The 13,978-nt window shown below is 45.4% G+C and overlaps 1 protein-coding gene across 2 annotated transcripts in view; it reads right to left on the bottom strand.

The window, feature by feature from the left end:
- Window positions 1-13,978, bottom strand: part of HEG1 (heart development protein with EGF like domains 1) — a 90,138-nt gene that overhangs the window by 34,290 nt on the left and 41,870 nt on the right. For both annotated transcript variants that reach the window (XM_043594395.1, XM_043594394.1), the window contains exons 6-12: window positions 12,863-13,129; window positions 10,839-12,227; window positions 8,419-8,535; window positions 7,674-7,793; window positions 3,683-3,786; window positions 505-563; window positions 96-256 (exon numbers count right to left, since the gene is read on the bottom strand). In XM_043594395.1, coding sequence (XP_043450330.1) covers window positions 96-256; window positions 505-563; window positions 3,683-3,786; window positions 7,674-7,793; window positions 8,419-8,535; window positions 10,839-12,227; window positions 12,863-13,129 — 2,217 coding nt within the window. The remainder of the gene's footprint in view (window positions 1-95; window positions 257-504; window positions 564-3,682; window positions 3,787-7,673; window positions 7,794-8,418; window positions 8,536-10,838; window positions 12,228-12,862; window positions 13,130-13,978) is intronic.

Here is a 13,978-nt window from a genome sequence, read left to right on the forward strand (position 1 = left end):
ACTTCTTGAATCTGAGCCCTGAGTGCCTTACATATCTATCCTAGGTCTGTGCCTAACTGTATAGGCGGAGTTCTCCCAGAGGGCCATTCTCTTACCTCTGAAGATCCGCCTCTGAGATCCCAAGAGCTGGCAGACCTCAGCAGAGGACCTACAGGAGTTGACACATTTCTGCATCCCGTCAGCCAAGTCAAACAGTGTCACATTGGAGGCCAAGGAGAACGTGGTTTGCAGGGACATGACCACTGCACTGGACTCCCTGTAGACAAAGTGTGTAGGGTTTTAACTGTCCTAAAATGACATGTGGGCCCAGGGCTTTTGGAAAATGAATCCATCTCCGTTCTCCAGGAAGGGAATGGGAGAGCATGGAGGCCCAGTGACTTTGGCCCCCCTGGTCACTCTGTGGCTTGGTCAAAACAGAGCCCAGTTTAGTTGCTGTCACCTATGTTAGAATAGCCTCCCCTTTATGAAAACTGGTTCACAAGTGAGAGTAATTCTGTTACTTACCTAGAAGCATGAACTGTGGATCGGGTATAACCAGGAAACATTGAAAAACACACATTTAACTGAAAGGAAGAACAGGTTGGTCGTTAACTGTGAGATAGATAAAAGCCCTAGACCTAGAACCAATTTCCTATTTTCAGGATAAAATAGGCATTTTCTAGCTATCAAGTTATCAGCAGGCAGCTTTACAGAGGAGTGGTGTCCTTTTTTTATTCCCTTCTTAAATGCCTCTCTGCTCTTGTTCTGTTGTTCCCTGAGTACAAAGGGAAAGAGGCAGATAGTAAATCAGTGGGGAAAATCTTGGCAGGAAATGATGTTCAGAACAGCACCCTTGGATGCAAAACATCTTCAAAGGAACAGATCTCTTCTAAGACCCAGGGTTTCAAAAAACTCAGAGGCAACTGTTTATTTGGACTTTGCAGAGTGAACGAGGCTCACTGAAAAGACTTCAGCTACCCCCGGTCTGGCAGGCCCGACACAAACCCCTCATAATCTGCAGTGAGTTGACCTAACTCAAAGATAGGTCCTCTTCAAAAAGGCTCTCCATGGGAAATTACATTACATGGGTCAAGAGCCCCTTTGTCGAGAGCAAATTAAGAGTGACTCTCCCTGTGTTTGCCTTGTGCCCTCAGAGAGAGCAGAAAATCCCTCTAGGGCATCAAGTTCCATGCCTGTTTTTCTGCTCCCCCAACAGTGGAGGCTGGAGATTCCTTCTATGCTGCAGAAGGTTGTAATACCTTGACCTATACAGACAAGCCTGTCTTCAAAGCCTGTGTGTCAGACACATTTATTGTTCATAAGATGGAATAAAACATAGGATGTTATCAAACCTTTGGCTTTGTATGACATTGCTTTCTATTCTAATAGGCAATGATTTATTAGTAGTATAATTACTTAAACGTTTTTCCCCAGGTGAAAACAGAAAAGGCACATTTCAGAACAAAATGGTATCTTGGGAAAGGCCACTTGAAGTGGCTTCTCTAGTCTAGTCTAGTCTATGGGAGTGGGGATGTCACATCACTAGTAAATTATACACTCATACCTGGTGAAAATGAACAAGTTAAGTAAGTCACTGAGCACCGTATACTGGGAGGGACAGCACCTCTGCACAGGATTCTAAGCCCCTGTATTCCCTTCAAAGGAAATACTGACCTACAGCACACCCAAGAGGCAGCTGTGGTGAAGTGACAAGAACACCAGGTATAGGGCTGGTAGACATAAAATCCTGCTGTATAGTAAAGAATTTAATCTTGCTCAAACAAGGTCTGGCCCTTGGCTCCCAGAAGCTAATCAATAAGCTTTTGGAATATCCTTTGTCTACCTGGAGGCCCTGGGCCACTCCAAATATCTAACAACGTGATTTATGCAGGGGTTTGGGGTTATATGGTATCAGCCTAACCTCGAGAGGGGCTGGAGACTGAGGTCAGCCATGTGAGCGGTTGAATACGTCCATATATTTGCTCTAGACACCAAGGTTCAAGTGAGCTTAGCAATACTCCATGAATACTGTATACATCATTGCCAAGAGGAGTTAACACAGTGCATGGCTCCATGGGGATAGGACAACTGGATGCATCAAATTTGGAATCCTCCTTGACTCTGCCCTATGTGTCTCTCCCATAGCTGATTGTAACAGGGACCTTTTCACTGTAATAAACCATAACCGTGAGTTTAAGAGCTTTCACTGAGATCTGAAGTCCTTACAGTGACTATCAAATCTGAGGGTGGTCTTGGGGATCCCCAAACTTGCAAATGGTGTCAGAAGTGAGGCTGGTCTAGTGGGCTGTTCCTTAACTTTGCATCTGCTCTGTGTGAACTCAGGCAATGTCATTAACCTTCAGGGCCTCCCCAAATTCTAGCTGTAAATGTGTTGGCAATATCTCTTACAGGAGTGAGGCATCTGGCAAAGTGCCTGTCATAGACTAGATGCTCAATAGGTACAGAGACAGAATTGGAATCTAAATGTTATGCAAATAAAATCTACAGTCCTATAAAATCCTATAGGTTTTGGCTAATATACTCTTACCTATAAAAAACAAGTAAAACTGAAATCAGAAATCAATTAATCTCTAAAACTTATATTAATGGCAATTTTCAATGTTCTGAACACCAAATCTTAGACTCAGGTAGCAGTTGAGAGGTAAAATTTACTACTTGGGCTTCTTTTTTTTTAAAGAAAGAGCAAGAGCGCCAGCGGGGAAAGGGCACAGAAATGGAGGATAGAGGATCCGAAGCGGGCTCTATGCTGACAGCACAGAGCCTGATGTGGGGCTTGAACTCATGAACCGTGAGATCATGCCCTGAGCCAAAATTGGACGCTTAACTGGCTGAGCCACCCAGGTGCCCCTGAGCTTCATTTTTATCTCGTTTTCCTTCTTTTTAATTTTTCCTTACTTTTTCCACCTGACAAAAAGTAGGCAAAGAGGGAAAGAAGAGGAATCAAAGGCCTCTCGATAATCTTTAAAAAAAATTTTTAATGTTTATTTATTTCTGAGAGAGAGACAGAATGCGAGCAGGGGAGGGTCAGAGAGAGAGGGAGACACAGAATCCAAAGCAGACTCCAGGTTCCAAGCTATCAGCACAGAGCCCAACGCAGGGCTCGAAGTCACGAACCATGAGATCATGACCTGAGTCGCAAGTCTGATGCTTAACCAACTGAACACTGAGGCTCCCCAAAGGCCCCTAGATAATCTGTGCAGTGAGTTCTCAACCCTGGAAAATCAGGATTAACTGTTATGTCTTTGGCATTCTCCTGAGGAAAAAGAGCATCATTCTCCCCAAGTTTGGAAACACAGAGCGAAAGTCACACAGCATGTCAGCTGCAGATGGGAGAGTAGGATTTTCTGGATCTTTCCTCTTTGCCAATAGTTCTTATTGGTGCATACCATCTAACCGTCTGTGACTATGAATCTGCACAGGGAAAAGAAATGCCAAGGCACTGATAAAGGCTGCATGTGAGAGCACACCGAAGAAGTGCTTCTCCTGGGTGTCACTGGATCTCAGCACCTCCTTTCAACTTCCAAGAGGCTTTTAATTTTACCATGAAGTTTATCTCCCAAATGTAATGGAAATGAACAATAGCCCAGGAAATATAGCTGGTCCTCATGAGGTTCCCAATTCTGAATGAAATTTGTTCTAGAAAACAAAGGACTCAAAGAAAGATGCTTTTCAGGAAACTTACTGTTCTGGTGATCTCATTTTCAACTTCACGTAGGTCTGAGTGTTTCTCCATGGTGGTATTGAGAAACGTTTTCTTTAATTTAAACTCTGTCACGAAGGTCCTAACTGAAAATGAGAACATAACCCGTGAGACCACGCAACTGGCCGACCGATACATAGCCGTGTGTTTGTAAATCTCTAGCATATCACTCTTAACTCCACCTCGCAGGACAACCGTGGTGCCTGTCTTTCTCCTTGAGGATAGAGAACACCTCTCCCTCTTCTAGCTCCTCTCTAGGAAGGTGGGCTTCCACTGAGCACAAGGCTCAGACTCAGTAAACCTTTGGGTCAAAAACTCCTTTTGCACGTGTGTGTGGGCTGCTGTGAGGAGCCATCCTGCCACCTTGCCAGTCGCCTCCTACACAGTAGATGCTCAGTGAAGCTGGGACAAGGAGGAAAGACCAGCTGGCCTAAATGACATAATCCCAGGAGGAGGGGGAGGGGATGTGGGGTCAAGCACAAAACATGCTCGTCAGGCCTGAGAAAGCTTTCGATAGGGGAACGCTGTTGTTCTCTAGCCTACACTGCAAAGCCCTCAGCTTCAAGGGCAGGCTTTGGTTTCCTCTTCTCATCAGAGTTACCCCACCAGCCGCCATCCCTCTCTGCATAGAGGAAGTGCCCATTTTGTCGCTGATGAAAGAGACTTCCAGAAATCGGACAACGGATTCAGGACGACAGAGAGGCTGTGGAGGAAGGTGCCAAACATCTGTAGTGGGCCCAAGCTGCGGGGACTGCCAGGCCCCATGGTCACAAGCCAGGCAATGCAAACGACCCATATTCAAGATATTGTTTGAGTTCAGACCTGAAAGAAAGCAGCCCCGTTTTCAAGGCCCATTTCACTCATAAAATAAAATCGTACTCATCACTTTGTGCTGACTGGGCCTGAGGAGAACGGGACTTACAAATGGGCAGGCGACCAAAAATTAGCATAGCATGCTTTCTATCTGCCTCTTATCTTCCTTTATATTAAATTCTTATCTTTCCCTCTGGACAGGGAGGGAAAAAAAAAAAGACTCGAAACCCAGGAACCCACGAAGCTGCTCTTTCACAGAAAGCTTGCCTGCTGAATTAAGAAAAAGGCCCACAAATGAGCCAGGGAACACATTTAACATCTTATACTTACTGTCTAAAGCCCTTAATCCTTATTTAACATCTTTTTGCTTGTTCTACAGTTCACTGAAGCCAGCTGCTTAGGACTCTTTCTGAGCAGCAGGGAGCTCTTTGAAAACATTCTTGGCCAAATGAAAGCATTTCAGCATGCTCTAATTTGCATGTTCCTCTGATGTTTATGAACAATGAAGCTAAATGACTTGAAAAGGGAAAGATGATTGTTAACACAAAAGAACGGCTCTCCTCCTGATCTGAGGTGCCTGTGGGACACTGCACACAGGCTTCCACAACTCCCACCCCACTCCTTCATCTTCCTTTCTCACCCATCCAGGCTGATACCCAGACTCTCTGGACGGAAATATACATATTGTAACTGTTACGTACACAGATCTCTTCCCAATCATGACAGTAAGTGTGGCCTCTGCTTTAAGAGCAGCTCTGAAGACGGCATCACGCAGCGTCCTGCAGCCCCTGCACTCTGCCCAGCACACTGACGTCTTCATGCCTGCCTTTCATCATCTGGCTTTAAGGCAATTTTTTACTTCACGTGCAACTAACTGCTGACTTGTATGGGTTATATAAATGGTTTTTTTCATTATTTATTTATTTTTATTTACTAAGTTTTTAATTTCAATTCCAGTATAGTTAACATAGTGATATATTCATTCCAGATGTCCACTATACACTTCCATGCATCACCATGTGCTCATCCTGACAAGTGCCCTCCTTAACCCCCATTGCCTATTTTACCCATCCCCTGCCCACCTCCCTCTGGTAACCATCAGTTTGTTCTCTATAGTTAAGGGTCTGTGTTTTGGTTTTCCTCTCTCTTTTTATAGAAATGAATTTTTAAAAGATCTATAAGTATTACTTTGTATTCAGAGTACTTAGTGTTTTCATTGCTGTCAATTCTGGTCCAAGAGGTTGGGGGCTAGTGTTAAATGATACCTCCCATCTGGAGAACTCCCCCATTTTCAAAGCTTGCTCAGATACTTCATTTTATTTGCTCTTCACAATAACCTTGAGTGGGAAGCAGAGCAGGTGGTAATCTGATTTTACAGATGAGAAAATTGAGGCTCAGGGGTCATGGGCCGTAGGTGGTAGCTCCAGAGCTGGAAGCCAGGCAGCTGAGCTCCTGGCAAGCGCATTTTCCACACTGCTTCAAAACAAAATCATTCCATCTTCTGCATCCTTAAACCAAAGACTCCTGGCCTATTTCTTCCAGGGGGTAGCTAAGTGGAATCGGTTACCCCCCAAACAAATAAACTATTAGAGTAAGAGGAACTCTTGATTTCGAGTGATGTCTATATGCCTAGATTTTTTTGTCCTTTAAATAATGCTTTGACTTGATCCTTGTATTTTAAACAATTGCCAAAATCCTACCATTATTTTAGTAGGGTACCAACTGTTTGAAATACATTTCTAGGCCCAAGATGGAGCTGCTCCTGCCCAAGGTGCCACGTCAGCCAACCGAACTTTCGAGTTCTGTAAATGCCCCCCGTGACTAAAAATGCAGCATATTCAGTCGGCCAATTCCCCAGCGCCAAGTCAACTATTGGCTCTATACTTACTCCCTTGTCCTTGACCTTTCTAAATAAGGGCAGATATGCAAGCCTAGCCGATCATGCCCTGTTTCAGAAGTGATGCCGCTTCTAACACTCTATAAAACTCCTGCTTGCCCAAAACCCCTCAGGGAGAGAGCTCCACTGTTTGTGAGGCTCCGTACTCCCCCAGTCCACGACTGTTCCCCTTTAAAGAAAGGACATCAAACTCATTACCTAGCCCTTCTAGTTTTGTCATTTGACACAATCTTTTTATAAAATCTGATGATTCCCCTCAGCCTGTTAATTCATGCAAATATCACTTTTCAGAGGTCACAGACATTCATTCTCTCAAAAAAATATTTACTGAGCACTTTTTGTGTGTTAAGTATCACACTGGTCAATCAAAGGTGAGTCACTTTACCTACCAGTTTCCTTATCCAGACTAGATAACTCTGTGCCCTTCACTTCTAATTTCTTCAACAAGTTCCATGTTGAACTGAACACTCTAACGCAAGGTTATACCCTGTGTGGAGGAAAGCTTTTATGATGAACACATTATTACGTGATGGGAGCTGTGGGCTGAAATGTGGCCTCTCATCAAACAAGCGTAGATACTTGGCCACTTAGCACCTGGTCAGGACCTTAGTTTTCACATGGGTTGTTTGCTTTTTAACATGTAAGCTGGAGATTATATTTAAAATCAACCAGCTTCAGAACTATCAAATTAGGGAATGAAGTAGGACAATCTGTATGGTACAATTATGGCAGCTTTGGAAAAATGTATCTGCCTATGAACAGGACCATGAAGATCATTTTTTAAAAATGAAAAGGATGTGTGAATGTCGTAGGATAATCAGGGTTTTATTCTCTCTTTTTTCTCCTTAAAAATATATTTTTTATTATGTAGTTAGAATATCCTTTTGATATATATTTTTCCTAACTGTAGAGTGAACGGTTAAGCAAATAGTGTTATGCACAAATAATGGCCTATCCATGTACTCATTAGGAAGTTTGTAAAATATTTTTAATAACATGGAAAAACGTTTAAGATATAAAGTTTGTACAAATACTACATGGTTGCAATTGTATACAAATATAATGCAGAGTAAAAAAAGATTGCAAATAAGGTGCTGTATCTCTGAGTGGTTGAAAAATAGGTAGCATCTTTACTTCTTTCTATATTCCTTAAGTTTATACCCTGGAAAGATCCTGATTGTTTAGGGAGGAAAACAATAAATGTTATTTTTAAAAATATTTTGTGGCACAGAAAAAAATTCCAAGATAGATTAATTCTCTTACCCAGATTGCATATTCCTTTTTCCAACTGGTACCCAACCGGGCATTTGCAGGTATAGGATCCCTGAGTATTGTTGCACATGGCGAGGGGTGGGCAGGGGTTCAAGAGGCATTCATTCACATCTACAGAGGAGAGAAAACGGGGCCACACTGAACCTGCGGCAGACAGCAGAATCATTATCCAGTGCAGTGAGCACTTCCGAAGGGCCAAATGGCACTGGGTGCAGTGGGGCCCCAGAGATGAGTAGGATGTTGCCCTTGTCCTCAAGGGGCTGTCTATCTACAGGGGATGGAAGCCGTTGTGTATATGACCAACTAGAAACAAATCAGGCTTTGAAAGTACAGAGAGTAGGAGATCCTGATGGAAGGGAGATTAAGGACTATTTCAGATAACATCTGAACTGGGACTGGAAGGACTTTAACAAGCAGATGGGGGTGGGGTTGCAGCCTGAGGCACCAGCAGCGAAGGCCACAGGCAGGAAAGCATAGGGGTCTTTAGGGAGCTATAGATGGTCCAGTGCAGTAGGGGCGGCGGCAGCCTACCAAATGGAGCCGGATCATGGGGACGCGTCAACATTATCGTCTGATGTTATTCTGCAGACAACACATAAGTATGCCAACTCTCAAATAAGTAGGGTTTTTACTTATGAAAAATCTTGCTTTCCTACATTTTGAAGGAAAACAGCATTATTGCCTATCTCAAGGACACACTGTAGTACAGACCACTGGAGACTACTTTTCCTCTTACCCATACTGCAGTCATCCCCTTGCCAGGAAGGTGAGCACATGCATCGATACCCACGGCTGCTGGAGTCCACAGAGCATTTCCCATCATGAAGACAAGGGTTAGTGGCACAGCTGTTAACTAAAAACACATCCCAGGAATAAAGCAGTTAATCACATAGGAAATGTAAAAGCAGCTCTAGGTAAATATTTAATTCTCCTGGCTAATATTTGATTTTTGCTTATTTCTGTTTACTTGCCCTGAGAGGTCGCACTACTAAAATAGAACGGGTTCCCGGGAGGTACAGAAGAGACTCTGAGGGACCAGATCCTGGCAGTAGTTTGTGTACGTGCACGTGTGTTAGACAATTGGATCCTTGAATGCAAGAATTGGTTCCAATCCTAATGCTGCTTACAGGTCACTCAGTTCAAGGCTGATGATTATATCGCCACTGACACTCAGAAAATTCTACTTGAATCTCTGCCAATTTAAAACACACATCAGAGGAGAAGAGGTCCCTGATTAACCATCCTCCCTGCTCCAGGATTCCCCCGTTCCAAAAAAATCTTAAAATATAACTGGGCCTCCACATTTGGTGCAATCATTTGGAAAAACAATCGAAGTTGTGCACTACAGTGCCCTCTCTTTACATAATGTGACTATGAACCCTATCTAATTCATCTAGGCCCTAATAGTGCCCAGGCTTCAGCATCATCTTAGACTCCCGGGGCGGAGACCACAACTCTCTGTTTTGGTATCTATAACTAGCATTGTCATGCTCCAGTTATGTAATAACTGCGTAATAAAGCCTTCTGACACATGCTCAGAGAAGCTGAAACCCACAACATAACTGCATCATTTCCAAGCAGAAAAATTGCTGGAAGAATGAGAAAAGGATGGCAGGAGTCAAGAGTTGTAATGCCAAAAAAATAATCCTGAGAACAAATGAGCTAAACCTAACAATGGTGTTCCTATTTTGCAAGGCTACTTTAAATATACCTAAAACTACCCAAAGAGGCACAGGACCTGCATAACCAAACACCGTACCATGGATACTATCATAAAAAATATATTAACAGGAAGTAACGATGTTACTTATTCTCGCCTACAGTTATCATTGTAATGACTACAATCGGCTTTAAGGGAGATTTGTGAATTAGGTTCCATCTGGTATTGGAATAGATTTGGCTGGAAATGAAGCCCTGTGAGTCCTGAAGCAGGGCTCCCAGCTTCCCTGGAGAAGGATCCACCTTTCATTTCCCAGAGGTGTTCAAATCACTGGCACAAAAGAGACACTGACTCGCCTGACATGGGGGGCTGGTGGCAGGGGTGGTCATGGCCCTCCAGCCCCCAGGCTGACTGTGGCTGATTGGCTGGAACTCAGACACTAACTGAGCTCCCTTGCTCTAGTCACTACAAAGTACTTCTCTTCTTTCCTCCTTCCTTAAGACGTCAAGCTCCAGGGGTGCCTGGGTGGCTCAGTCAGTTAAGCATCCGACTTTGGCTCAGGTCATGATTTCACAGTTCATGAGTTTGAGCCCTGCATCAGGCTCTGGGCTGACAACTCAGAGCCTGGAGCCTACTTCAGATTCTGTGTCTCCCTCTCTCTCTGCCCCTCCCCCACTTGTGTGTGTGCGCGCTCTCTCTCTGTCAAAGATAAATAAAGATTTAAAAAATTAATTTAAAAAAACGAAAATAAAAAAAGATGTCAGGCTTATATAAGCCCTTCGCAGTTTTCCTTTTCTGGATCTGGACAAGCCGAATGTACAAATTTGAACACGACATCGAAAGATATACCATTCTAATTCCTTCTGCCTTTTCTTAAACTATGAAGAATCATGTGAATGGTTTTATTTCCCTCATACCAGCCACTTCAACATGAATATAAAGATAACCTCAAGAGTAATGTCAAGAAGCTCGGGTCGCCCTGTCACTATCAGAAAAGGTTAGTTCATCATCCCTTTGCCCGCATTTGTCTACTAGCAACACGTTCTTAGGAAGACCAAGGAGCCCAGCTTCCCTTGAATCAAGAGAAGCCTTCCCGGTGACTGAGAGGCTGGCTGACTGAGAGGCTCAGGGCTCTGACCGGCGGACAGAGCCTACTCATTCCCTGTCTCAGAAAGGCCACCTAAAGCTTCTCGATGCAGTTCTTCCACCGTCCCATCCCACAGCGCTGACCCGCTCTGGCCTCACAAGACTTAAAGGCATGCCTGAAAGGCTCCTGCACTTCTGGGAATTACAAGCCACAACGGTGCTACCTACTGATGCCATACACGGCCAATGGCATCCTCACCTCTTCCTTTAGGGAGAGTTAGGTAACTCAGAGGTGAGAAAATTAGGTCATCCATGACATTGTGTTATAAGAGGACAACACAGACACGGAACTATTGCAAATCTGCCACACATTCACAGGCATCCCGAGCCTGTGCGGCTCTGCCTTCTACCTGGAGCTGCCGATGACAGTGCTGTCGGTGACAGTGTGCTGCCCCGAGCAGCGAAGGTAGTAGATCTAGGAGTCAGTACTTGGTCTGTGGAAACGCCTACGGTCTGGGGAGAAGGAGATGTTCCGAGGAAGCGTGAAGCCGGGCTGTTCTCTTCCGTCACACCGAGCCCCGTGGTCGGTCCTTTCACCGACATGGGTACACTGGTCAGGGGCACCAACTGGGTGGTAGCATCTACGTGGGCTTGGCTCCTTTCTGTGGTGACAGCACTTTCTGTTGAGATTCGTGGTACTGGAATTTCAGGGCTGGTTGGCAAGAGCTGCTTTCCAGCCGTAGTCTGTACTGTTGTGGGGTCAGCCATCAGGGCTGCTGTGGTTGACGCAGGGCTGGGGGGATGAGAGGTCTCAAGAATGGTGGTTGTCAAAGCTGGAGACGTTCGGGCTATGCTGGTGCTTACGGCTGGAAGGGTTTGCTCAGTGGAGGACTCTGTTAAGGCCGAGGGCATAGGGATCCCTGAGGTAGACCTCACTGTTACAGCTTTGGTGGCCTCTGTGGGCAGAGACTCCAGGCTCGGTGGCTTTGACTCTGTAATGACTTTCTCATGGTATGGGTTACTCTGGTTCTTAGGATTTGCCGTTTGACTGCTGGGGAGCATTGCCACAGACAACGCCATTGTCGCCGTCTGAACTGGAGTCACAGGCAGGACCAGAGTAGAAGGTGAAGGTGCCAGCGTTGTTTGGGAGGTGGACAGCGAGGCAGGGGTAGATGCTGTCAGGGACGCTTGTGAGGAAGACACAGGTGTGGGTGCATGGGGAGTGGACTGCAGTGGAAGAGTAGAGGCCCCGGTTGATGGTAAGATTGAGGAGAATGACTGGTGGGACTGGGATACTGAGGGCAGGGGCAAAGGGGGTCCCGAAGAAGAAGAAGAAGAAGAAGAAGAAGAAGAAGAAGAAGAAGAAGGAGAAGAAGAAGAAGAAGAAGAAGGAGAAGAAGAAGAGGAAGAAGAGTTGCCAATCGATCCAGCATCAGCATCCAGAAGAACCAACGTGTTTGGCATGTTAATGGTGGATGTGTAGGACGGAAGGTTGGCTGTGCGCAGAGCCAGGGACTCGGTGGAAGGCTGGGCGTACTCCCCTTCATAGGATGACACATTACTTCTTTCAGTCTGAGCCTGAGAAGAGGAAGAATAGTCTGAATGTGAAGAGTTTGAGATCTTAACAGAAGAGGTCGAACTCTCCCTTATGTCCGGGGTTGAACTGTTGTCTACAATGGACAGCAATGCCCGTTCTCCTTTGGTAAAAGTAGAGGAGACATAGGTGTGGTCTGTGTAGTCGCTGGAAGCCTTCTGTTCAAAGTCCGTGCCACTCACTTGACTGTAGCTAATTCCAGTGACTGTAAATGGAAACACCAAAGTTAGGCCAACTAGACATACAAGAAATATCCCAAACACATACTAAACGCTTTCTTTGGAGAGGTGGTTTTCAACAGTGAGCCCTCTGGATGCGCAGTGTGGGAAGGCAGGAACGGGCAGGGTCTGCACAGAGTATATTTACCCTCCTGGGAGGAGTGTGGGTGGCAGCAATGCAAATGGTAATAAAAGAGAAGTGGGGCCAGGGGCTGAAGAACAGGGAATAGGTCCAAATTCCTTCCACATGCCTTTTTTGATAAAAGCAAACTGGTATCTGAAAAGCTCTTAAGACCCCAACAGAACAATTGTTCTGTCTAAATGGAAAAAGGAAAACCCTCCCCATTTTCCATTCTGTGTAATGATAATGAGATATTTCTTTCCCAGGAGACTGGCCTTGGCCACAACTTGTTGGTCTCCTTTATTCCAAGTATCCTGGTGGACAACACCGTAAGTGCCTTAGGCAAGTGCGTGTGGGGATGGGGGGGCGGGGAGTGAGAAGTTCTCTTCAGACAGAGCTTGTAAGGTACTTTCTGGGTTGACAGCAAACGTAATCCTTCTAGGACTGTGAGTACGCTGACAGGTGAGCTGAAATAACGTGGGAAGAGACCCCGCTCCTCACCTCCCAGGGCTGGTGAGGCCGCCAGGGAACCGGAGACCAGGTGGGCGTCAGCAGTCACCGTCACGTTCCCGTGCTGGGTGGCACTCTCGGTTTCTCTGGGCACCACAGAGTGCCCCACTTCTGCAGAAGTTGTGCTCGTGTTGGTGAGAGACCGCGACGTGCGCTCTGCAGTCCCCGGGAAAGTAGCTGCAGTGTGCGGGTGGGGAGCCTCGGCAGTCCCCTCCTGCGCGGCAGAACTTCCTCCAGGCTCAGGACCCTCCTCGGTGGCTACAAGGAGATTGAAAGGGGATGGCCAGTCAGTACAGGGGTGCAGCAGCACTGTCAGAAGCCTCAGGAATGAGCCTCCCTTCGTGCACTAAGTTAGCCGAAGTGCTTCCCTGTGCTTTCCCTGGTCTTTATGTGAAACTCACACGTGGGAAAACGAGATGCATTGTCCCCCGCCCCACGGATCACAACCGCAACCTCAAGAGGCACTGCCGACCAGCATATCCGTTCAGGTGATCTGGATTTATGGGAAGGTTTGCCACTTCAGCGAACAGGATCAATATTGTATTTCTCCTCCATGATACATAACAAATAGAGTTTACATCAGGGAAATCGGTGGTGGTGGCAGGGGAGGTGAATGCTCAGCAAAAGGCTAACAACCCCTTTGGGGCTTTATACTTTCTGACAAGTCACAGGAGGGAGATCCCCAGGACTCCGAAGGCTTTTTACTTCCTGGTAGGACCAGTGATACCTGAACTGAATGGGGTTTGCCATTCTTTTAGAGTTTTGGTTTTTCCCCTTAATGCATGGTGGTTGGAGGTAAAGATGGGCTTATTTTCTGTTTTGTGTTATTTTTTTTTTAATGCATGTATTTATTTTCTTGGTGGGGATGGAATAGGGGCAGGTGACACATGAAAACATCCTTTTCCTCCTTTCTTGAGTGTATGTTTTATACTATAAGCTCAAAGAATCTAATATTAGATTATCAAATAAACTCTTCTTCTCAGAAATTATGGAAAGGAGGTCTAACTCTTCTTGGCCTAAATACTTCCTAATCTGGATCTATAAGAAAACAAGTTATTTCCCTGGTTCTTATTCCTATTCTCATACCAGACTAGCTCTTTTTTTATC

The sequence above is a fragment of the Prionailurus bengalensis genome, chromosome C2 (genome assembly GCF_016509475.1).
Source record: "Prionailurus bengalensis isolate Pbe53 chromosome C2, Fcat_Pben_1.1_paternal_pri, whole genome shotgun sequence".
Taxonomy (NCBI): Eukaryota; Metazoa; Chordata; class Mammalia; order Carnivora; family Felidae; genus Prionailurus; species Prionailurus bengalensis.